Source organism: Anoplolepis gracilipes, chromosome 2, assembly GCF_047496725.1.
Source record: "Anoplolepis gracilipes chromosome 2, ASM4749672v1, whole genome shotgun sequence".
Taxonomy (NCBI): Eukaryota; Metazoa; Arthropoda; class Insecta; order Hymenoptera; family Formicidae; genus Anoplolepis; species Anoplolepis gracilipes.
In genome coordinates, this window is record NC_132971.1 from 7,787,542 (window position 1) to 7,814,544 (window position 27,003).

The following is a 27,003-nucleotide window of genomic DNA, read 5'->3' on the forward strand; positions in this document are numbered from 1 at the left end:
TTTTTAGAAAAGTGGGTCAAACTGCTGTCGCAATGAAATTTCAAAATATGCCTCGCCAAAGAAGCAGCTCGCGTGTCCACGACACTGTGATGCGCGAGCATTACTACGGGAGTACGTAGAAACGTATCGAGAGACGAGTGAAAACGAGTATCCCGTGAGTGTGCTGGACGTGCCTCGACCCTTAAGCAAACATTCTTTCGTCTCTTATTTGGCTACATACGGGCAAACGAGGAGAGCGGACCATTTACCTTCCAGGCACCGTAGTCGTTCGTGGTAGAAGCGGGTGATCCATCATTTTTCGACTGTTAGACGCCTGGAGTGTCTGCGATACGCGATACGGATGTCTTCGATGCATATTTAAATCGCATTATTATTAACCTCTCAGCTGTCAAACAATTTTTGTAACTCTATACTATTATAATAATTGTATATTTTAGACATTTTTGGACATCTAATAGTATAATAAAAATAATATTCTGGGAAGAAGAAAAGATGGAAATATGAAATAGAAATGTTAGAAAGAGGCGTTCCGTTGGATGATTTTTATTTCTATTAGAAAAATAAAGGAATATTGAATGTGTACTGATCTAAAATTTATGTTCATTGAAATGTATGTAAAACTCACAAAACAAATATACTTTATAAATTAAAATATTTAATATCTAATTTCAGAAAATATTATAAATACATACTTTATATGTTTAGTTTTACTATGTAATTAATCTACTGTAAATATTTTATTTTAGAATATATTAATTTTTTAGTTTTAATTGTTGGAGTAGGGCGATCATATTACTAATCGTGAAATATTTTAAACAGAAGAGAATATATCAACATTACAAATGCCTTATGTCACCCCTTTGAAAGTCAAATACGTTTAACCGATACGAAATAAACCGATAAGGAGAACGATTACAAATGGGGTGTGATACCTATTAGGTGACTATTAGGTACCTGATAACGCGACATGTATTATTGATATAATACTTCATTGTATTGCCATGCTATCTGTGTAACAGACGTTTACCAATACTATCTCTGATCCATCGATTATACTTTTTTTAGATAATCGACGGTATACTATAAGTAATCTCAATGATTTATGTGATTATATCTATCTAAGATAATCCATACTATAAGTAATCCTAATGATTTATATGACTATATAATATATATATAATTGCTCAGTATTAAAATAAAAAATGAATATTTAAAATGTTTGTACTCAGATATGCATTTATATAAAAATATAAAATATATAATATATAACAAATATACAAAAAATTTCTTATTATTAGACATATATATTTATTTTAAGATATTGTGTAAAAATATGTACATATATCTGATATTCCAAACATTTTAAATATTTCTTTTTTACTTCATATACGAGATAGTCAAGAACTAAAATTTCAAAGAAATGACAAAAAGAAGTCTATCATATAATTAGAAATATATTTATTTATAAAATGAGAAAACTTGCAAGAAATGCAAAAGTGAGATAAGAAATTGGATGGATTAACAATCATTGAATTTTACTCTACTAATTCGAAGGATTTTCTGCAATATATATCGAGAATGAAGAAGAAAGTTTAATTGTATGGTATAAAAAAAAATATATCAGTTTCTAATAAAATTTACGAATAATTTCCTCCCCCGTAATCGAAGATCTCAGTTTTATTTTATTTTTTTTTTAACACTATAAAAATCGCAAAAATACAAATTCAATGACAACGAATTATATATACAGCACCGTATTACAAGTTATTATAATAATATAGATTAAGTGATACAAAAAGATTCTATTCAGAGAAAAAACGAAATGTCTGGTTGACAATTTGGTCCAATTTCACCACCATCTTCCAGCCGAACAATTTCACGAGTCAGACTCAGTGGGTAATCATCGGACTTGAGTCACAGTTAAATTAATGATGCGATAATATCGATTACAATACCGTCTCCGGTATCTACCGCGCGACGTACCAAGAATCCCCAAGAAGACGCCGCGGAATCGTCCATCCGCTCGCACCCTCACCACATCTTCACGCCTATTTGCCTCTTCTTCCGACTTCCACGGTCACGTGGCGAGCATCTGTGCGTCTCTGTCTCGCGTCGGTGCCTCAAACGACTTCTGATTGGTCGAGGGGGAAATTCACCGTCTAGGGTGGCATCACCATCCCCGTCGCATCCGACGGAAGTGCCTCGCTCTGTCCCGTTCTCGCCGAAGGATCTGGTGGGTGTAGCTCTCGGACACGCCCGATCCGCGATGGGCGTAGTCAGAACCAGCTGCAACGATTCCGTCTAGTGGGGAAGCTTTTTCGGTGGACACGCGGTCATCCGCAACGTCACTTTGCGACGCGACGCCGAGCCGCCTGCTCGTGTCGTCGGCCTCGTGTAGAGATCGTGATATAATCGTGAGATCGATCGAGAGACGGTTATCGATCACCGAGTGCGATCTATGAATCGATTACCGATTGTTCCGATGACATTCATGTGATATTTTAAAACTGTGCAAAGCGTCATTGAAATACACGCAAATACTTCATCTGTAATAAACATCATCAATAATTGATTGGTTTAAGTAATGATTAAATGAAGACTTTATCGTAACTAGAGTTAGTTTGCGTCAGTGTTTGTTTTAAGAATCATTCTGATATGTCTTCATCGCTCAATCGCTATATCTTTTAAACAGTTTGATCTACGACTCGTTCGAATGAGTGTTGATAGAAAAATTATTATATCGATTACAAGTGGACGCCAAGGTACATCTAGTTCCGATTAGTGTTGATATTAAAAAGACATAATCTTACTTGGAAGTATGTGTTAGAGATCTATAGTAATCGCAGGATATGGCAGCTATGCATTACAACGCGCAGATGGTCTCAGAAGATTTGCATCAGCATCCACGACATCTCTATAATCTTCAACAGAGACTCCAGGATTCCGGATCCTCGCCTAGATCGGAGGATGCCAGATCGCCGCTGAACAGCCGCGTGAGATCGCTCGAGGAAGTGCGTTTCGTAGGTGCTAGATCACCGGACGTGACGGAAGAGAGAGTAATCAGATATCACGACGACGCTGGAAACAAACGTTTCTCCAAGGACCACGTGAGTCCTGGTTTTTTTCAGGACTCGGAGAACTCTTCTAGAAAATGTTTTAGCGATGAAATAGCGACAAATCGTTGCCGCGAATCGGAAACCTCCCCCGGAAGAACGTCCTCGCCGCAAAATTACATTCTTAGCTCGCCCAATCAGCACAGCAGCTCCATCGGCAAAACATCCTTCTGCATTGACGCGCTTCTCGGTCGTGCCACGAAGCAGAATGAAATAGAGCAATCATCGATCGATCGACAGAAAGTATTCTCCAGAAGCCACGGAGTCCAATCCGATAGTTTGAATCTTAGCGGCATTCAGGAACGGGAATCTCCTAACGCTATAAGATGTTCTGCAGACCAAAGAACAACCTTGGGAAATCCTTTGAATCCCTTCGTTCAGCATCATGAGTCCGAGTCGCCCAGTCTGGAGGCCCGAGAGAGACATTCCGCCAGTCGTGAGACCGTTCTCGGTCTTCATACCGGCGAATCCGGCGTATCTCTTCAAAGGGGTCAATTCAGGCCCGAAACCAGCAACTACCGGAACGACCGGCTGGAGAACGTCGAGGACGACACGTCTGTCGACGTGGATCCGACGCGGACCGGAAGCGCCAGTCCCGGAAGCAACGCGAGTCGCAGTGCCGCTTCTAGTCCTCCTATATCCCCCGGCTCGGAGGATCCGTCCAGTAACGGCATCCTGGGCCACCAGAGTCTCACGTCTGGGCCTTACGGCGTGAACGCGGCGATGGTCAGGCAGAGTCCGGGCCTTCTATTGCATCCCGCGGGACCACTTATCCATCCGGGAGGATTGTACTATCATCCGGCCGGCGGCAGCGCTTTCCACTCGATACACAAGGAGGGTCAGCCAGTCGGCCATCCCCAATCCGGAGGGCCTCATCCTCAGCAGCATCATATTCATCCACTTCAGCTCGAGTGGTTCGCCCGGACCACAGGCATGTTGTATCCCAGATTGCCCGCGGATTTAGCCGGTGAGTGGATTCACATGATTAATTTGATTAATTAACGACTGTTTGGTATATTAATCTTAGTATCGCATCTGATATAGATGCAGCCATTTGCAGCTCTTGATAGCTGTGATATGAAGGAAAGGGATGCATTTGGTGGAAGTAAAAAAAGTTTTGTTATTACGCGTTGTTTGATATTTCGTGATTATTGGTTTTAAAAATCTCATCATATTTGAAAAGAAAGAAAATATTTGAAACGTACATGCTTAATAAGAGTATGAAGATATTATTATAATATTAGAATATTATTATAATAAAGTTATTAATTTAAAAAATTAAGTTATTATTGATATTATTATTAGGAAAATTTAATTTGATTCTAATAATATAAATTAATTTTGTAATCTCACGTTTACGTCTGACTGGATTTTTTAATAAGATAATAATATTTTTTAATAAAGTAATGATAAATATCTTAAAAGATGTACATATATTTAAATAAATTATTGAATTAAATTAAATTATTGAATATAGATCATAAATCTTACCAAACACGACATGCTGGAATATGGATTACATCATTTCTAAATCATTTGATCGACCTGGGCTTATCAACCAAAAATGAAATACTAAAGCTTGTAATTAAATGAATAATATCATTACGACCACCGCGCCAAAGAACGTTACAAGCAATTAATCGTGCGATATCTGTGGTAAGATCACAATAATTATCATCACTATACAAAACAAAATAAGTTTAATTCTGCTATTTTATGATAAGATATCATTTATATGAGCCTTTGAATGAAATAGTATATATATAAAATCGGAAAATAACGACATATAAATCAGTAATAATAAAATTTATAATGTATTAAAAAAATTATAATAAAATTTATAATGTCATAAATTTTTAATAATTTAATGCTTATTACAAGATACATCATGACGCAAATTTTCAATTTTTCTTTGTAAAAGAATATAATAAAATAAAAAAAATTAATTTTATATATGTATAATATTTCTGTGTAAATTCTTTTAAATAATATATCAATACAAAAAAAAATATAATTAGTTATCTAAAAATTTTTATCGCTTCTATTTCAGATGTGACAAATGATATATACATATATTAGATATTAATTACAAAGAAAACGCGAGAGATGTGTATTTAATTTTTAAAATTGAAAATTTTCAATTCTGATTTGCGGGCCGCGATTTTTATCAAAATTAATCGAGAATGATATCGCAAGTACTCTGCAAGAGGATGCCTTTGTAAGAAGCGCGACCTTCACGTTAAAAGCATTAATCCTTTTTGAATGCCTGATAAATTAATGATTTGATAATTTGTGAGAAAACGCGATCGATAAAGATCAATACAGTTGATAATAATGATCATAAATCGCTCTTTCCTAAGTTGACAGTGACGCGATGCCAATCCCAGAAAAAAAAATACGTCGATTGCGATTTTATCATTAATCGCGGATCGGTAATAAACAGTGAGATAGCGTAAGAAAAGACGCGCGAGAAAATCCAATTGAAAAAAATATTTATAATCGATTTTGAAGTCATGAATCTCTTAATCAGAATTAAAGCGACTTTTAATTATCAAGTTTCTTAATCCATCGAGGAATTAAACAATGTCCGTAAATTAAGCCTCGCAAACGTAAACAGATAACGGATTAATTCTTTTTTTTCAGAAAATACATATATCCAGTAGGATTTATTTGAAAATTTAATTTGCAAAATTTAATTCGCGATTCGATTAGTAACAAAATATCAAATGACATTGATTAATGACTTCGCAATCAAATGTTCGTAAAAAAAAAAAAAGATGTATTCAAATTTTATCGAAGGGAAATGCGTATTGCGCAAAATCGAAACCCCTTGCGTGGGTGAGTGGATCGCGTCGGATGATATCGTCGATCGACGGTAACTCATGCGTGGGAGGTCGTGTTATGTTAGCTCTCGACGGCTATTACCAGCTATTAACTCGAAAGTGAGAGGCAACGTCGAAAGACAGATTGCCGTTACGATGAGCAGATAGTACATGTTTACGTGTCTAATGTACCGCTCCACTAGACCATATTGGCCGACTACTCAAATTTTACGATCTCGATAACACGGTGATATTCGCATGTTCGTGACTTTGAATATGCCTTCTCCAATTTCTAAAAGAAATATGTATACATATAACGTAAAATATAAGGATTTCATAAAATGAGATTAAAATTACGCATTTATTTGTATTTAATCTCGCTTACCTATATTTAATCTGAATAAGATGTTCAAAATTGTTACTTTTTTTTATTAAAAAGATAATTTTGTAACATTTAAACAAAACAAAAAACACATACAAAACACAAGAGTCTTCCAATTATTTTAAATAAAAAAATTTCTTTATTTTAATTCTTTCGAATTACATTTTATCTGATAAGATAATTTTAGAAATTTTTAATTAATTTTTCGTGATGTTTTCGGAACAAATGGGAAGAAATTTAAAAATGCATCTCTTTGCCTTTTGCCCATAAAATCCTTACTCACGAGGAAGAAGAACTGCATCGCTGCCAACTAATTCGCCAAACCTTGCCACGAATCACAGAACTGTCTGAAAAATACAAAGAAGGAAAAGACGAAGACGAGAGGAAAGAAAAGGGTACTAAGTGACGACAGAGGAACTTGAAAAGCAAAGGATTCACAGAAATGACGGGGGTAGGGAGGGGTGGAAGTGCAACAAGGGACTTGGTTACCACGGTAAATTTCACGCTCGGAAAAAAGAGCCGTGGCCGCGTTGTCAGGCCAATCAGTCGAGGGGCTTTTATCGAACAAATTGGTCAGTGAACGTATGGCGATGGCGGCGGTGGCGGCGGCAGCAGCAGAACGGCGGGGGAGGGGGGAGGAGGAGGAGGAGGAGGGAAGGGGGAAGAGACGAAGGGAAGCAAAAATGAGCGGCGGAAGGGCGGCAGGGATGCCGCGGACACAAGTGGCGGGTGCGCGGGGTATTTCCTGTCAGATGATCCTGATTGGTAGTTGCCGAGCAATCCAGCGTCGACCAAAAAAGACGAAAAAAATCGAGCGGTGGCGTAAAACAAGCGCAAAAAAAGGAAAAACGAAAAAAAAAAAGAGAGAGAACGTGCACATGCGCGTGGCACGAAATAAAACGCGCTTCGAATACATCGAAGCTCTCCATCCCCCGTCCCCCTGTCCCTTCCACCCCTCCCCCCCCCTCGCATGGAGGCCATCGTCGGTGGGATACACGGCTCGACTTGTTAAAAATTGCCGGCGGCCGCGCGCACCACCGTCGCGCGACGTTTTGCAAATAACGAGGGGAAAGGGGGAAGCGCAGAGGACCGGGGCTCGAGGGGGCGGCAATTGGCGGAGCGAAAGGGGGAGGAATGCCAGCTTTTATTTGCGGAATATTTGTCGCGCGTTATGCCCGCGCGCGGCGACGCAACGACAACATCATGTTTCATCTATCCCGAGCCGCGCGTAACGGCATATCGAAATTTAACTAGCGCGCTATAAACGGGGTGTGTGCACGTGTCGGGGCCCGAGTATTGCACGATGTTGCCCCGTGCCCGAGAGCGGTACACCACCGCCCACCCCGCGTCCCAAACCTAACCCCACGTCAGCGCCCGATCGCCAGATAGTTATCCATATCGCGTTACGAGCGGATGGCCCGCATCGCGGCCGCTCTAATTAGCGCGTTCCTGTGGCCATTGATTGCCGCTGTCGAATGGAAATGGCCATCGTGACAGCAAAACATCGTCGTTACTATAATATTTATATTACTAAAATTATACTAGGAATGTGCATATACGTATGTATGCACATTCAGCATTTCTTGAGAACATATCATTTAACTTTAGAATTGCATACCGTTTCTTATATAATAAGAATTTTACTGCAATTGAATATTACTGAGAAATTATCTCGAGAAAGCTTAATTGGGTATTACAAAAAAATAATTGTTGCTGTTAATTAAAAAATCATATGGCCGAGAAAAAAAGAGGGGGGGAAGGAAGGAGAAGGGAAAAGATTTGAACGAAAAATATAAAGAATATGACTTGAGAAAAATTAAATGCTAAAAAGTCGCATTGTCAGATATCTACATATCTTATGCGTTCCATACAAGATGAAGCTCACTATTTCTGTTGATGTTCACATACAAACTGTTCGTTTGTATGATACATAATAACTATTTAATATAACACGAAAATGACGTAGGATTGATAAAATTTTATTATTTTTTATTAAAGTTTTTTTTATAATTATTTTTTTATAATTGTCAAGAAATAACTAAAAATTAAATAATGCAGTAGTATTTTTTCTTAAAAAATAATAAAACAGAATAAAATTAAAGATAACTCTTCTCTTCAATTCAGTTCTACATTTTTTTTTAATCGGCACATATATATACGTCAATCAGCGTACAATCGACATCAGTCAGTAGTTGGCTTTTGGATTAACGTGAAATGATCATCGATTTTTCGATGGTGACAGTCACATGGACACGCCGACGATGATTAATTGTTCGTACGAGTTGAAATACAATTGTAATAATTACTGTCCCCGCCGAGCACATACCGGGAAGAAATAAATTATTCATCGTAAATTTATGGCCTTTTTACATGATATGAGCGCGCGCTGAGAAAATCCTTAAGCGTTTTAATAATATTAATTGCAGGTATCGATATCAACGGTAAATACATAAATAATAGCGGAGGGCGCGATAAATCTCGCGTTCGATAAAACTGGTAGCGCGGTGATTTTTATTTTCAGTATTGTACTTTACATATTTTACGACAATAATTTAATGATGGCGAATGTTTGATTTGCCGATTATGAAAATGTAAAATTTCCGAGTTGACGTTTTATTTTATGCGTCTGGGCGCTTCTTATTTCGCGTTGTTACCTGTGTTACATTTTATAATTTTCAATAACGACAAGTTATTGAATTTAAAATATAAATGTTAAATAAATATAAACGCGTGACATTAGTTTATATAATTCGCTTCTATCTTTTCCTCTGTGAATCTAAAAACATTGAGTGATAATATTTGTACATACATATAAGCACACATAGTTTCGTTTTTTACAAAATCTCTTTTTTACATAAATGTAAATCGAGTTATGAATTCCTTTTTAATGGCCGATGGTCTGTGAAGATATTTTTTCAAGTTAATGCGGAAGCTCTTAGAGCAGAGGGTGCAAACGAAATTAAAGGTGGTATTTGCCATTGAAGGGTGTCGAAGAAAAAACAGCATTGCCATTTCTTTTTGACGCCGCAATGAGATGTCGCACAGTGAAATTAAATATCTTATGAAAATAAACGCAATATAGTTCGACAAACTCTTTTATGCTAATTATGTAAGCGCTTCTATACTTATCGCGATAGATTTTACGTATTTGCAGAAAACTATTTGTCAAAATCGATAAAATAAAGAAATTGTGTGTGTGTGTGTGTGTGCTCTGTTTCCATAAAAAAAAATAAATTAATACATTCTATAAAATAAAATAGTAGTAGAAAATATAAAAAATTAACATTATCCATTAATTTTAATACGTACTTTTAACACGAGATAAACTATTAGATGTACTATTTTTCCTTTATCAAATATAAAATATCAAGCACGAATTGTAATAAACATTAAAGTCTCGTTGTAATAAATAATGATTAAATAATGGCGTAAAATAATTGTGGTATCTATTAATATTTTTCTCAAAGTAAAATGTGTAGAAAATTTTGATTGTTATATATTTCACCTATATTTTATCTTGATTATATATTTATCTATCCAACCGCTCTCAACCAGCCGAATGTATTTAAATCTATAAAGTATATTTCTGTATTATTAATTCGATATTCGTGGAACTAGAATGTACGCCGTCGAATTTTCACTAAATCGACGACGTTTGGCCAAAGAAAACTGGAAGATTCCCCTCGAGGAACCGCAATTAAGGAGGATTCGTTTCTTCACGGGCATTTCGATCGGCAATTTGGCTTAAATCGACTTGACGAACCGTGAGGGTAGCGGCGTGACGATACGGCCGGAATCTCGTTTTTTTTTCCTTCTTTTTCTTTCCTCTTTTTTCCGATCCGGTCCACCGTCCATACGAACGGAGAGAAACAATGACGTGGAGATGGCGGCGAAAACTCTACCAACAAAAGGGGGATGATACTCGGGAGACAGAGCGCGCGCGCGAGGGGTTGGCGGATGATTTAATTAGTTAATTGTGCGTCATTCATCCGTCTATTCATCCCCTTCGCAGCGTCGCACGTCCCGGCATGCCGTTGCCACCGTTCTGTCACCATACCGTTCCCATGGCAACTCCGCGGACTTATAGTCCGTTTAAATGGCCAATTTCGCGTTTCCGACGGAGATCCGCGAGAGAAAACCACCCGTTTTCCATACTTTGCCCTTTACAATTATAATATTCTGCACGTATAACATAATATTATACATATACACACATGCAACAATAATATAACATAATAATTTAAAAAAATGTATAATATACTAAAAAATGTACTAGAAATATATTATAGGAATGATATAATTAAAATATATGTAATTGATCATGTATGTGAAATATTCATCAATGAATATTTTTTGTTAACAATAAGGTGTAAAATCTACATAAAAATATAAAAAATAAAAGTACTGTATAAAATAAACTCTAATAAACTCTCTTATTTACTTATAAAACATACATATATAAATAATGAGATATACCAATTTTTGTATAATTATTTCAGTAATTACATTTTATTTTATATTGTGGACTACTGTAAATATATTACATATTTTCCATTTATTTATAAATATATTGTAGGAATGATATAATAAAAATATGTGTAATAATGTGAGATGTATAATAATTTGTGTAACAAGAAAAGAGTAAAAAATATATATAATATTAAAGCGTAAATTAATTAAATCGCATGAAATAACAACAGAAAGTTTTGTCGGCTCTTACCGTGTCGTTACTGTCGCCCTTTGTACTTTATATTCTAACATATGGCGCGCCGATTGCGGGAGATTAATCCTATTTGTTCGGGATTTACTGCATTCCTATTAATTCGACCGCAGCGCTTATGGTGTTCCAGATAGCTAGGTTTGCGCGACTGATTGCACGAGATATCGCCGCGTTATCTACTTCCAGGGAGATTTAATCGGGTATTCATTTAAAATTATGCGATAAAAAAATTTTTATGAGAGATAAGAGAAAGAAAGGATGTGCAAAGTATACAAAATCTAAGATAGTTGATTAGTTTATCATTGCTTAATTATTTTTTTAAATAATGTTAATATTAATAAGATAGCATTTTCAAAATAATATTAAAATTTCATAAGAAAAATAATTTTATATAAAAAAACGTATTTTATGTAATTATAAATTTAGAAAGTAGTCTACAATATAAAATAAAATGTAATTACTGAAATAATTATGCAAAAATTTGTAAACCTCATTATTTATATATATATATATATATGTTTTATAGGTAAATAAGAGAGTTTATTAGAGTTTATTTTATACAGTACCTTTATTTTTGATATTTTTATGTAGATTTTACACCTTATTGTGTTAGCAAAAAATATTCATTGATGAATATTTCATCTACATAATGAATAAAAATTTTTTCTCTAATAAATATACATATATATTCAATCTACATACATAAAAGATATATATATAAATAGATATAATATGAAAATAATTATATAATATATTGCATCTGTAATACAATAATTATGTATGTGTAGTAAGAAGAAATGATTGATGTGCCCGATAGAAAACAGCAAAACAGATTTACACAACGAAAAACTGATGACGATAATTATTTTTTCTCACATGTAACATCGGGTATCGTAATGGTAGCAGTTTGAACGTAGGCGACGAGTCGGCGTCGGGCGAATCAACGTCGTTAGCGAGTGGCTCCTCGTTCGACCTCGGGCCAACGACGACCTGATGTCGATGTTGTTTCCGGATCGGAATTAAAGCTCTCGGCGAGAGAGTGGCAGGGAGCATGAACGACGAGCGCGGATAGTCGGAGGCGGGAGAGGGAATTGGGGAAAACCGATGCACTCTCGCTCGCACGCACGCTCGTATACAGAATGTATATACGCACGTATATATACACTGGAAACCGGTGGCGGCATCAGGTCCGCCTATAAGCGTATAGGTGGTAATGGCGTTTCTGAATTAGCTGCCAGCTAGTTTGGCCGTCCGCAAGCAAACAGATCTTGGTTACCCGATGTGTAACATCCCGCGCGCTCGCTCAAACGCGCCATCCCGTGTCTATATACGGTCTTGTTGGTAATACTATTCGCGTAGCTACGTGTATATGTGTGTGTGTATGTGTACACGTGCGTCGGTTACCTGCCGGATACGTGACGCATACGGTCGAGATCCTTTCGGTCGCAAAACACCTTTGACTCTTTGTGAGCTCTTGACCGGACAACCGGTTTAATTTTCGATGCAGCGGACCAATGTTTTTCAACCTTGTCCGAACGAAAAGAAGCACTCTCTTGGTAAACCATATTTTGATGATAGACGATTATCTGTTAACATAACATACATATATCGTATTTGCATGACGTCTATAGAACCATAGATCATAATAAAAAATTAATTATCGGATATTAGCTGAAGATTCATGAAAGATTTTTTCCAAAGTTACTGTTAAATTACAAAGTATATAACATTATTGCCTCTAAAAATTACCAATTCCTGTTCTTCGCGTCACTGCAACTTGCTAATAATAAGTGTTAAAACAGCGTTCACCGACACCCCATCCGGGTAACTCTATGGAGAACTTGCATCTATTCGGCGACGATGCGAGAAGATGGCGAATCGGGCGAGTCAGTAGGGATGTGCGCGGCAAGAATAAGAAGTAACATCGCGGATGTTTATGGCGTGATTTGTGGCGAGCTTGCGAGTCCGAGTTCGGGATTAAATTCAGCCATTTCGGGTAAGGAAAATAGCCTGATAAAACTTGCCCAACTTTTCTACCCTTTCCTCTCTCTCTCTCTCTTATCTATCCGTCGTCGTCTTTCTCTCTCTTGCTCTCGTCCGGCTCCATCTCTGTCTACGACCATCCCCGGCACGTCGGGGGTGGCTGTCGGACGGCGAGAGGGTGGCGGATAGCGACTCGCCTAGATTCGTTTAGCTCGGATCTGAAGGGTAGATAATTCGGGGGGCGGAACACGGCGAAGGGGCCCCAGGGACCGCGGGCGGAGCTTGCCGGCGACGCACACACGCGCGTGCGACACCCGCGCACATACACACAGACGGACACATGCTTCTGTGCTCTCTCATACACACATACACACATACACGCACGTACGTAGACAGACAAGTTATAACACAGCCACGGAAGCAAAAGCTGAGAGAACGCACCACCAACGAAGTCGTTACCAACCCCTTCACTCGCTCACCATCCCCTCTTTCTCTCTCTCTCCCGCTCTCTCTCTCTTTCTCTCTCTCTCTGTCTCTCTTTCTCTCGTCTATGTCCTATTCATCCCCGTCTTCCCCTTCTCTATCTCCCTCGAGACGACGAGCGCGCGCGGTGCAAGCCGGACGGAGGGTACAGCGGCATGGTTAGAGGTATACACGCCGATTTAGGACGCTAATTCCAATTTGCAATTCGCTATTGGGTAATTGCTGCCCATTAGAGGGAGGCCATTTTCGGCTGCTACGTAGACCAGCGTAGAACCGCGTCCACGACAGCTATATATTTTATGCGAGAGCGGAGTGAGCGTAGATCGATGCACCTTCGAGCAAAAGACGAATCGCCTTAATTATTTTCGATAAAGAATAGAATTTTGAATTAAAATATAACATCTCTAGTTTAATAACCAAAGAAACAAACAAATAATCTCTTCTTATTACGAATTTATTCAAATCTTTTACTTTATCTTTAATTTTTTATTTTGTTTTTAATGACAATGAAAGAAACTTGCTGTCAGAAACTTAAATTAATGATTAAAAAGTCAAAGTAGAAAATATTTTTATAAAATAAAATATATAATAATTGCCGGACATAATATATAAGAAAAATATTTTATTACAGAGAAAAAGAATATATATCGCGTTACTTTTCCAATCTTGATATGAAGCATTTAGATCATTCATTTGAGTAAAGGCCGCACCGTTTGTGCGACCGACGCATAAAAAGGACTAAAAACGAAGGTGAAGTTCCTGCGGGAACTCGGATCGAGTAATCAGTTTTAATTAAGCGTACCTTTCGCTCGAGAGTTAACGAGGGTAGTTACTCGTTAGTCCGAGATACCGTGCGATTCGCCGACTCTAAAAAAAAAAAAGAATAGCGCACGAGATCGGATCTCGGCTCGACGGAAGAAAAAGTTACATTTGGATGATTAATTCTGTAAGTATTACATAATAATCATCGTGCTAAAGAATAAAATTCCTCTATACTCGATATCTTTGAATTGTTGCATTTATACAAATTATTGTGCGTTATTAAAAAAAGACTATCAAGTAATATAAAATTGAAGAAATAATAAAGCAAATAATATTTTTAATTAATATAAAAATACAATTAATTTTTTTATTATTGTAATTGAAATTGTGTACAAATCTCAAGGATGTGCTGATTCATTTTATTCCATTATCAACGTTAACGACGCACTGCAAAATACGCTGCGATACCTACCGCATCGCCGCCCTTTATTGTGGCGCAAGGGTATTCATACGACCGGTAGAGTGTAATTTTTCCGGGGGATAAACTACAGGGGATAGAGCGGGAGAGAGTAGCCGTTTTAAGTACAGATAATAGGTGGTGTTTACCGCCGCGATGATCGGCACTATTTAAGGGTGGCCTGGCATGAAGCGGCCGATGGCACCCCAAATAAATTAAATTATCATAATAAAGGCCCCTTCTACCGTCCCTCTCCGCCCGACACCCCCTCGATATAAGAGCGCGAATGGTGATTGTCCACTCGATAAAGTCGCCCTTCTCGTGTTTACCGACATCTGTCACAGTTTGCGCATTTCCCGATCCCGATCGGACGCGCAGCGTGCTAAAATGATCAATTTTGGCGGGACATGGTGCATTCGTGTGTCAATGAAATTAGGCCAATTCGACCATAAATATAGCCATGAAGAATTGCACAGAAATTAATTGTAGTGAAAATTAATTATAGAACGATACAAGCTTTTCAGATTCATATGCAATTGCATCAACTTTATATAAATCCAAAAAAGTATATAATAATAGTGAAAAGGAAAAAAGAGTTGAGTGCAAAGAGTAACCATTTTCATTAATGTATAATGCATATGTTGTTTTAATTTTTTTCTAAATTTTTTTACTATAATAATTTTTTTACTACATGAACGTGTAGGTACTTGTTGTTCGTACTATTTTGCTTCTCGATTATTTTTGTCGACTTTCCGATTGTACCGGATTGCGTTTATTTATTGACGTGGGGGAGAGGGGACTATTTGCAGTTAGTTAGCGCTATAGTTAACGGGGCACCCCTACGACGAAGGGGTACATACCGTATGTTAGATGCCAACCCCCTCGATCGCGCATGGCGAACTTTCTTCAGTACGTCTGTAACCTGCTCCGCCGATTAATACGACGATGGCTCAATGAATAATTATCGCAATGAGCCGGCCAATTTGATGACGAAGGGTGCGATAATTTATGGCGGTTATCTGTTAGTTGTTAAAATTTTAAAGGATAATGAATAGCGACTCTTACAAATGTCTAAACTCGACAGGCGTCATTTGCTTTTCTCCTAATCAAATTCAAATTTTGCAATCTCTGCAAAGTGAACGATTCGTATTTAGAATTTCGATGTAATTAATAAAGTTCTGGTTAGGTTCTCTTTCAAAGAATTTGAGAATAATGATATGTTTAAAAAAAATTTGGTGATTAAATATAAGATGCAAAGTTTCAAAGTTATGGATTAACAAGTTCAGGTATCTTTGATAAATTTTTCATTTTATTTAGAATTAATTTGAGTCATAATTGCACTATTTAAAATTCGCAAGAGAATGCCGAAAGAAATTTTTAGCCTATAAAAACTTAAAAAATTGTCACTTAAAGAACTTTCAAATTGGTAGAAAACTTCTTTATTTCAATTTTTATCGTTCCGAACGTAAAATTGGATCGTCAAAATTCAGAAAATGCTAGATTGTAGATATATTTCAATGAAATTTGTTTTAATATTATTATTATTATTAATCCATTATTTCATAATTGTTTAAAATTGATTGTCAAGAAAATATTTGATGTTTTATCTTAAACTTATTGTTAGTTGTCTCAACTTTTTGACTAACATTGACTAAAATCATAGATTATTATAGACTAATCAAATTAAAATTTAGCAATGACAGAGTGAATGCAATTTTGTGTCATAAAAAGTAACTGAAAAGTACTTTTGAATTATCTTGGACAAAGCACAATAGAGAACAATACTTTGCTGTGTGTTAAAATTTTTTGGACAATGCATAATACCGTATGATATATGCAGCGTGTCACGAGTATCTAATAGGCATCGCGTAGATGATATCCGCGAACGATGAAATTGAAAAAGGGATATAAAAATAAATCATGACAGGACGAGCAAGGAGCGCAATGGTGCAAATAATAATTGTCACAAATCAGCGGGGAGGGAAATCATCGGTCAGGCCATATGTGCCCAGCGGGGGAGAGGGGAGAGAGAGAGAGAGAGAGAGAGAGTCAAACTCCACTTGGTTCAACGATAAATAACCCAATAAATGTGCTACAGTCTAAATACTAACAACTATCAAATGTAGTTTCTCATCGTCCCTCGCGATCCTTGCTTGCGTGAACAACTGTCAGAAACGCTCTCGATGAGATTAGAATTTTTTTAATCCATAAGGATAAAAACATTGAACAGCAATATAATACTTCATGAATACAAAATGAGTTTAAATTTATATAAGATAGAAAAGATTTCATAAAAGAATATCTAAACCACTCGAATTTTGTTAAATTAATCGAAATCTTTAATTATACTACCATTTAAATTTTTTCTAATATATTTTTATATACTCTCTCATATTTTTTAATTGTCACATGTATTTAATTCTTATTCTTTTCTCGTAATACTTGTGTTAAATTTGCGAGAGCATGTTGTGTAAGAGTCTAATAATGCGACATCGAGATATCAGAAACTGCCGTTTATTTGTGTATCAGGCGTGAAATCGCGCGACCCTATATCAAAATACGCGGATCTCTCCTCTTCTAGGGAGAGCGAGAGCGTGCGTACCTGCTCGTACGCAGCTTAGTGAATCACGCGCGCGACCGGTAATCCGAATGCGCTCGACTAAACGCCGCCATGTGTACAAACACTGACAGCCGGTCACGCACTTGCTAGTTAAGTTACGAGGGTGCTTAAGCCATTGACGCAAGGCTCACCCCGCTGTTAATCGTGGAAACCCATCGTGGACATAACGCTCGGCAACAACAAAAACACGTGACAAAAATAACGACGTCTCTCGTATATAAACCTTTAGACTTTTGCATGAATTTGAAGGCTGATATTATTTTTTAACCATTCTCGAATAAGGTAGTCTTGTCTGCTTATTTTAAATCTAATAAGCTCATTTTAATTTCTAAACTCTATAAATAACTCGTTTTCTATTAAAAATAGTTTAATTATAATAAAATATAGTTTAATAATAAAAAAAAATGTTGTAGTGATAAGATAGATTGTAATTGTGTAATATACTATTTAACATCTTGTTAATAAGGAATAATATTGTATTTAGACTCTGGGTGATAAATTGTTAACAGTTCATGTATCCATCGTACGACACGATGTGCAACCGCGTCTCTTTATTGTGTATGGATTGATTGCAATACTATCATGTTTGTGTCGGTGATAATTTCATCAGACTCCGTAGCGTCCTACGCCCATGGTGCTATAAGTCGGTGATCCTCCCCTGACCAAGAGTCATTCACAGGGCTAATTGCAGGGGCGGCTTTCCGCCCTATCGTCTAACCCCAAATCATCCCCCGGTAATCCATAGGGATTTACACTCGCGATAATTGCATTAGCATTCGATGATTTTTATTGGATCGTCCGGCTCGTGATAATGAATCATTTTCGCTCTCCAAACTGTTTGCCGAACTAAAATCATCAATTCAATTTGTGACTTTTGTCGCGAACAAATCAATTAAAAATATTTTTTCGCTGCGAATTTTTATTATGCAAGAGTCAACATAACGTTCGTTAAAAAATTATAACCATTTGTAAAATTATTTGCGATTGCGATACTGTACGAGATAAAAGCATAATCTATTCCATACGTATTTTAATATTTCAATTTATGGATTATTGCAAATATTACAAATATATTATTGCAATTATTGTTAGTCGAATTAATTGTAACGTAATTGTCTATGTCATAATTGCAATTTTTTTTTCAAATAGAATATTTCTTTTGTTATAGGTTGCGCAGCACAACATGCATTGTTGGGCAAAACCCGAAGGCCAAGAACGGCCTTCACATCCCAGCAACTTCTCGAATTGGAAAAACAATTCCGACAGAATAAATACCTCAGCAGACCGAAGAGGTTCGAGGTCGCGACGTCGCTGATGCTCACGGAAACGCAGGTAAATCGAGATAATGATGTTAAATCGCCCATTACCTCTCTCAATATCCGAAATTCAATGATAGCCATGAGCTCGTGAATCATCTCTTTTTTCTCGCGCGCGATAAGCGTCGCGCGATTAACAATTTTTATTAGTCACGAAGTAGAGGGACACAACGTAACGCGATTCGTGAATCATCCATAATTCCACGATAAAATACATACGTTTATATAATAAAATGCCGTTTCCACTGCTGACAGAAAATGCGAATAAATTTGAAGTAATTTTTTTTGTCATAATTTTACAGTAACTTAACATTTTATAACAGTCGTCAATAAGATTAGAAAATTATGCCTTTTTACGTAATATTATTTTCTTAAAATTTAGAAAAAATATTTCTGCATAATAACATATTCGATCGATCTGATTGATAGATCATCTATAATTCTACGATAAAATACGTTTATATAATAAAATACTGTTTCACTGTCAAAAGAAAACTCAAATAAATTTGTAATAATTTTTTTGTCATAATTTTGAAGTCGCTTAACGTTTTTTATAACACCTGTGAACAAGATTAAAAAATGATGTTTTCAAACTATATATAATTCCATGATAAAACATTTTTATATAATAAAATATCGTTTCCATTGTCGCAAAAAAAAGTCGAATAAAAAAGTAATTTCTTTTTTGTCATAACTTTGTGGTCGCTTAACGTTTTTTTTATAACTGTCAACAAGATTAGAAAATGCTTTTTTCCATAACCTCTATCTACTTTCTGAAAACTACGAAAGAGTATTTTTGCATAATAACATATCCGATCGATACGGGTACGAAGATAGTTCGCGGAGAAATCGTTAAGAAATCCAATCGGTTATTTCCCGAGTTAGAGTTGGAGTTAAGTTAGCTCGTCAAGAGTCACTCGACGAGGAGTTGAGCGACGTCGGTCGGTAAATAGCGCGAAAATGGAAATTCGCGAGGTCACGCGAGCGCGGAGCACACGAGACGGAAAAAGGAAGAACCCTCCTCTTCGAAAGAGAGAAAATCCCTCTCCGAATAATCCGGTTCGCCCTTCCTCCATCCGGAACCGGCCGTGTGCACGCGAATCCTCTCTCGCATAGTTCAACAACTTAAACATAACTCCGAAGCTTACGAGCCCTGACGGATCGCTCGGCAAACAGACGTGAAAGTCTGAGTTATGGCGGGCTCAGTCGCTGATTTGTTTCGATATTTTACCGATTCTGCCTCGCCTCCATCTCGGCCTCTTTTCTCCTCCGTCCTCTTCCTTCTCCCTTTCGGTCCTGTTGCCCGTTTCACGTCTGAGTTCCGCGCTTGCAGAAACGCGATTACCAGCGATCTACCGTCCAAATGCGAGCTTGGAAACACGACGAAGAATGGGTTTATTTGAAAAAGCCGAAAGGTTACATACTCTCCAATCTCTCTCTTTTTCTCTTTCTTTTTCTTTCTCTTTTCTCTAATTTATCTATATATTTCAATCTCTGTTGTTATCAAGGTAAACAATTTTAATTATTAATATTATATCGAATTTTATTATTACTATTATTATTATTTATTATTATTTTAATATTATTTCTACGTTAAATAATAATGTCATTATTATATAACGCAAAAATTCACTATCTCTTTGAAAGATTAAATGCGTAATTTATGCATTCTTTAACGTTTCCTCTAGACAATCGTTTGCCTTTGGACTCTTACCAAAGCGATTTAACTTGCGACTTCCTGCTCACTGGATTAATTAAGATCTGGTATAATATATTTGCGATTAAAGTATCACGAAATCGCAATCGTAATCATCGTAATAACACGCAACAATGATCGTTAGCGACAAAAATATCTTTGCTATAATTAGCGCGATTGCGATCGAGATGATATCTAGATGGAACTCTTTCGGTGTTCCATGATTCATTCGTCGTTCGGTTTCCCGTGTACAAAGTGTCGATTAATTTCGATTCGTGAGATAATTTACAGCGCGAGCTATTTCTCCTCTCGCTCTCTCTCTCTCTTCCTCTCGCTCGCTCGCTCTTCATCGCTCGTCGATTTATCGCAACAAATATTTATTTTCGCGCACCATCGCTTTTTTTTTCCCACCTTCGATCCATTTTTTTCGACCGATTCACTCGCGCCTTCTCGTTTCTCCCTCCCCCCACCCCCTCCCTCTGTATTCGACCCCTACGCTTGTTTACCTCGCGCTTCGAATTATTTGTTAACGCGACGCGAATGATTTACGTAAGACCCTGTGTCGTAGAGTTCCGCCTATCAAATTATCCAGCTGATCGAAAAACGATGACACACCCGCTGTATTTTTCAATAAAATTTTAGAGTTTAAGAAAGATAAATATATTTATCACAAACGTTTTTAACCTTTGCACATTAGATTACATTATGTTAATAATTATTTCATTTCTTCTTTTTATTTGGGTCACTAATAAAATATAGACAGAATAATTGATTAATAATTGTTTATATAATTATATTACTTAGTAATATATTTAGAGCCTCTAATTTATTTAATTTTTTTATTTCATGTGAAATAAAAAAATTAAATAAATTCTGTATTTTTTTTATAAACAAATTCTGTACGTTGTATACTTTCAAAATGTTCATAATTCATAATGATATATTTTCGAAAAGAATATGGCATATTATCATATATTTTGTTATAACAATTAAAAATTTCAGAATTAATCTTGTCACACGGAAGATCCCTCGCATCGCGAGATTTTAGTGAAACCTTCACGAATTCTCTTATTCGTATTCGTACGAGAAAGCTGCGCTCCTATGCGGAGGGTAAAGATATAATACGGTCGGTGTGCCTGGAGGGGATTGGCCCGGGCGCATGATATGTTGTCCGAAAGATTTACATCGTTTTCTTACGATTGGGGAGGAAAAATCGAGTCCCTGTATCTGTCTATCTGATTTACGGCGTCTCGCGGGGTGGTTCACATAACGTTACCCGCGCTTATAGAGTACGCATTCGCTAAATTAAATCGGGCGTCGATTGAACGCGTCGAGATTGAGACACTTATGTCCGCGATAAATCGTCAGATAATTAGCACTTTTCAAACTGATATTGACTTGAAATTAAACTAAGAAATCTTTCAATTTATGTCTATGAATAACACGTCTATGAATAAATTTTTATCATTTAATATCGGATAATAGGAATTGTGTTTGCGTAGAAAGTCCAAAGTACTTGGAAAATAAATGTTTTTTTTCCGTATTTACATATAGAATTATCGATAATTGCTTGCGTAAGTAAAAAGAAAATATTACTTCGTGATAGTTAGACAGATAGTTTGGCATTGAAAAATTACTTTAAGATAATATATATGAGTCACTTTTTTATCTCTCAAGTATAATTAATTATCAGTATAATATCAGTATAGATAAATTTGATAGTTTATTATTTTCCTTATTTTACGTTTTAATAAATAGTATTAACTATATTTATCATCTTAACACTATATACTAACATTGCGCTGAAGACGGCTCAAAACAAGAGCCGAAACGTTCGTTTTCTCCTTTATTAATTGTAGTTTATTAATCAGCTTTAACTTTTAAGATGCCTATCTTTGAATAATTATTGTTTAAAATACACTAATTATCGAAATTATATTTTTTAATTCGTTACCATATGATACGTTTTTATTTTTGTCTCGCTCTCTACAGCCATTGACGATATTATTCTTAACTATATTTATTTTATTATATTTTATATCGAATAAATTCAAGTAGAGATACTATAATATACACAAATCCGTTTAAATAATCTTTCTTTTTACGTGAAGGTTATTTTATAATTATCTAAAATTGAATGCGAGATAAATGATATTCAGTGCCAAAATATTTTATCAGAGTAGATACCACGCTCGCTATAGTTATTAGTTCTCCGAAATCACTTATCACAATTACTTTAATCTCTGCGCTGCGAACGTTTTGATAGATGCGTAATAAATAATCTCGATAAGTTTCTTCCCGAATCGATTAATAATTACACGGAATACTTTTTTTATTACAGGTAAAAATCTGGTTTCAAAATCGCCGAATGAAATGGAAGCGCAGTAAAAAAGCGCAACAAGAGGCTCGCACGAGCGGTAAAGTCGAAGAGACCGGAAGCGCGAGAAGCGCTGAGCGAGATACCGGAAGTGACGTTAGCGTGAACGCACCTGGAACACCGGAGGAATCTAGAGGAACGCTCCAGGAAAGCCAGAGAACCGGCACGGACCTTCAAGAACCTTTGTATCGGCCTTACGTGGTTTAAAGAACCAACGTTTAATCTTTGAAAGACCAACCTTTTTCAAAATAAACAGCAGACATTTTTTTTCGCTACAATTCTGTGTAATAATATTTTATGATAGGTAAATTAAAATATTTCTCTCGGTTAATTATAATTTTGGTGAATTTAATAAAAAAATAAATATTAGAAAGAAAATATATTGGTCTTTCGACGATTAGAAAGATGTGACTCATCAAGGTGACTGTACTTCTTGAAAAATTAAGTTGTTCAGAAAAGTGATTATTTCGAAGTTTCTAAAAATTCGAATCTAAAGATTAGAATTAATTTCTGCTTATTAATTCAATCGCACAATTGTTCCTATATAGATACTTTTCATAAAAAGTAAGAATAATCCGTTTCATCATCGATCGCGATATAATAATTTTAATAATTAATTCATTAACAGCAAACATCACCATGACTTATAAAAACCAAATAAGCATTTCAATTTTTTAATTTTTTAGTAATTTTGTAAATTTGTTAGTAAAATGCATCAGTTGTCACGAATAAACATAAGAATTATTATTGTGTGCATCGATGTTATCGAAATAACTTCGATAAATTTTGATTTTTGTTTATTATATATATTATATATGTACTTACATCGATCATAATTTTTTACCAAAAAACAGTTAATTTCTCTCATGTATGTATGTCTCATCTTTATAATTTCTTGCACCAAAATTCTAATGTAAATAATTGCGAATGAGAATAGTATTCACACACACAGGATCATTAACAATACCTCGCTTGTTAATCATGGTTATTAGACACACGAGCGTCAGCTGATTCTCGAGAAGCTCAAAACAACCAGATATTGGTGGTATAATCGGATTAATCTTCTGCCAGAAAATGAGGATTAGGTAATTACATTTTGAGCAAGTAACGACTAAAACATTCATATGTTGTAACCGTGCGATTAAACGGTACACGTGTGGCAACGAAATTCTGCTTCGGAATCTATGAAAGACACGGCCTCGAGACGGATGCCATTTAATCTAAATCCGTCATGTGTACATAGACATTCTAGGGGCTATTTATTCTGTGTCGCTCGGCTTGTAAGATAGAGAGACGGCAGATAAACGCTGAAACCGCGACGTTGTTAATATAAACGATGTAAAGAGGAGACAGGATGGTGTAGGATCTTTACCCTTGTCCAGGGTTATAAGTGTTATTCGAGTATTGTCATGTATGAGTGCACGAGCGAAAAGCATGTATTTATAGCATACAATGTGAGTGTAAATATTATCCGCATAGATTCTAAGTTAGCGAATGCGATGCAGATACACGGTATGATTATCGCGAGAAGTTCCTAAATAAATTATGAAATCGAGTAAACTCTTGCTGCGTCCTTCCTTTCCCTCTCAGACAATGTCCTCTCGATAACCGTTTATAAATAGATATTATTGTGTTTGCATGTACTATTTATCTTTCTCTAATGAGATATACGTTTAATCTGAAAATAATAATTGGTGAAATTACACATATGTCATATTTGAAATTATGCTTTTGCGTCGGATTAGAGAAAGGTAATAGTTTTTTTTTTCTAACAATTGCAATTTTGCAGAATTTCTAAATCAGATACATTTTATTTTTCAACGGATAGAAATATGACAATTATCTGAAAAATGTTTATACATATATATGTTGACATTTCTTAAACTAAAACCATTTATTATTTCATTCAGCACACAATTAATTCGAGTCAAAATTATATATTTCAAAGTAGTTCATTTCGTTTTATGAAATAAATTTATTTCTTTCTTAATGACTTTAATCACTGTAACAAAATCAAATGTCAAAAAATCCGGAATTGTAATTTCCAAAACATTACATCAAACTTTATTCTTTGCACTTGGAACAATAAATGCCCGGATCCGCTTGTATTGAACCGCGTGTGCGAGGGAGCCGGGTCTCCTCATGTTATTTGCATGATGGCCGCTGATTGGTATATGGCTTGTAAATGAGAGGCTTCATCCCCCCGACGGACGGCCCGCTTGGTTGGTTGGTTGGTGCTCGATGGAGAACCGAACGTCGTGTTTCGAAAGGCATTCGAAGGAGCCGCGCCTCGCCGCTTCACATCGCGTCATCAGTATTTATGACATGCTAATCCCCAGTTAGGAATTCCGCGACATTCCGCGGGATCCGACGGAGCGGAGAGTCGCTCGTTCGGGAAACGTCAGCGACCGAGGCGCAAGAAGGAGGCAAAGTCGTATTTGATGAACGCGGATCGATGTCACCGCTTCCCCGCGTTGCCATTTCCTTTTTCCGCCCGAGCTCGAGAATGAAATCACGCGAAAATCGAAGACGCCGAGTATACTATACATATATCGATAAATTGGAAATTTCAATCAACAAGAGATACGAATATGAAGAGTGTCATAAACGCACGAATTGACATAACGCAAACTCGGAACGGAAAGAATATACATACGTATAAAGTTACCCCTTTTTGGAAAAAAATATGTGTAAATATATCTCTGCAAGAGTAAATATGTAGATCAAACAGCAATAAAATTAATTTTCTTGAAAAGAATAATATGATCATTTATTATTGAGTTTTCTTTAAGTATCTCAAATAATCCTGCGACAGAAATTTTTATTTTTGCGAATTAAAACAAATTATTCAAGTCGAATTCCGGATCACCAAACATTATTAAGACTACACCACGAATATTCGTTTGACTGTTCGAATTTTTTCGCTTATATGTACATATATTTTCCCCGTAATTTCGCTGCCGCGCAGATTTTCTCGTCGATCTATTCGTCGTATTCTTATTATACCGATTCGACTGCCAATTTTTTCCCCCTGCCTGTCGTGTGCCATCCCAATTTTTCGTCTTCATCTTTCAGTCGTGAAAAATCCGTGGCGAGAGCAACTCGAGCGAGTTTTACCGGGCGTGATTATTTGCGAGGAAAAATCTGGGATTGCCCGAGACAGGCAGGCCAGAACGATCTCGAGAACGTTCTGGCATGGCGCCACGTCTCCGTTTACGCTATGGCGCGGCCTGGCGGAAAAAGGGAATGGCCGTAAAGCTTTCTCGAGGAATATGCCGACGACCCGAAGCCGAGGAAGCGCGAAGGCGTGTTACCGTGACGCTCTCGAGAGAGAATTAGCATAACGGCCAATCCCGCTTCGCGTTACCCGCGTGTTCCTTTCTTCCGGCACCAAAAAGAGGGAAGGGGAGGGGGAAGGAATTTATTCGAGTGTGGGCCTCCCCCGTTCGCGGCAATTTAGCGAAAAACGTATTACACATAGTACGCGTGATTCTCGATCAATCTCGAATAATTGTATTTGTTCTTTGTGATTTACCAGTAATTTTGCAGCAATTTAAGTCGATGAAGTCACTACTTAAATATCGAAGATTGTTTTGCTAATTTTTAATTTATATATATTTATATATAAAACTGATCTATTATTTTCTTATATTTTACATATAAAAAGCAATGACATTAAAACTAGATAAATGCTTATATTATCATCCGTCAAAGGTTAAAGTTTAAGAATATTGAATTTTATTATTATTATATATATTCGCTATTAAGATATGTATACAGATATATATATGTATAATTTGTGTCAGTATAAATTTGTGAAGAGAGAGAGAGAGAAAGAGAGAGAGAGAGAGAAAGAGAGAGCCAGATTGGATTAATGATGAAGTGGATGAAGAAACCATTTGAAATGATTCTAATCTGTAAGATACATATCTCATGTCTTACTTTTAAAATGTTTGAAAAGTTTCGAAAACCTTCCGCTTCAAGTTAAAATAGATTTAATCATTTTATATCTTACTAATTATAATAATTGCAAGAATCTCACCATTGTTTGACGTTATATTTCGGTTAGCTGATTTCGCTTTTATCTCCTGAAGACTAATCTAATGGAGGCTCGTCCTCAACGAAAAGGAAGTCGAGAGTCGTCGTTGTTGCAGGAGAGGATTGCGAAGACAGCGTGCAAGAGAGAAAGAGGGAGGAAGGGTGGTAGTTCGAAAGGACGTGGCGACGACGAGGGTGGGGCACTCATGTTTATATGCATTGTATTGCTAAAAC

At 36.4% G+C, this 27,003-nt stretch overlaps 1 protein-coding gene across 1 annotated transcript; it reads left to right on the top strand.

Annotated features, from left to right (window-relative positions):
- Window positions 1–2,267: 2,267 nt before the first annotated feature.
- On the top strand, window positions 2,268–24,281 carry Exex (motor neuron and pancreas homeobox extra-extra). Its single transcript, XM_072911513.1, has 3 exons — window positions 2,268–4,080; window positions 18,511–18,674; window positions 22,696–24,281. The coding sequence occupies exons 1-3, from the start codon at window positions 2,850–2,852 to the stop codon at window positions 22,936–22,938; spliced, it is 1,638 nt and encodes a 545-aa protein (XP_072767614.1). The 5' UTR covers window positions 2,268–2,849; the 3' UTR covers window positions 22,939–24,281.
- The last annotated feature ends 2,722 nt before the right edge of the window (window positions 24,282–27,003 follow it).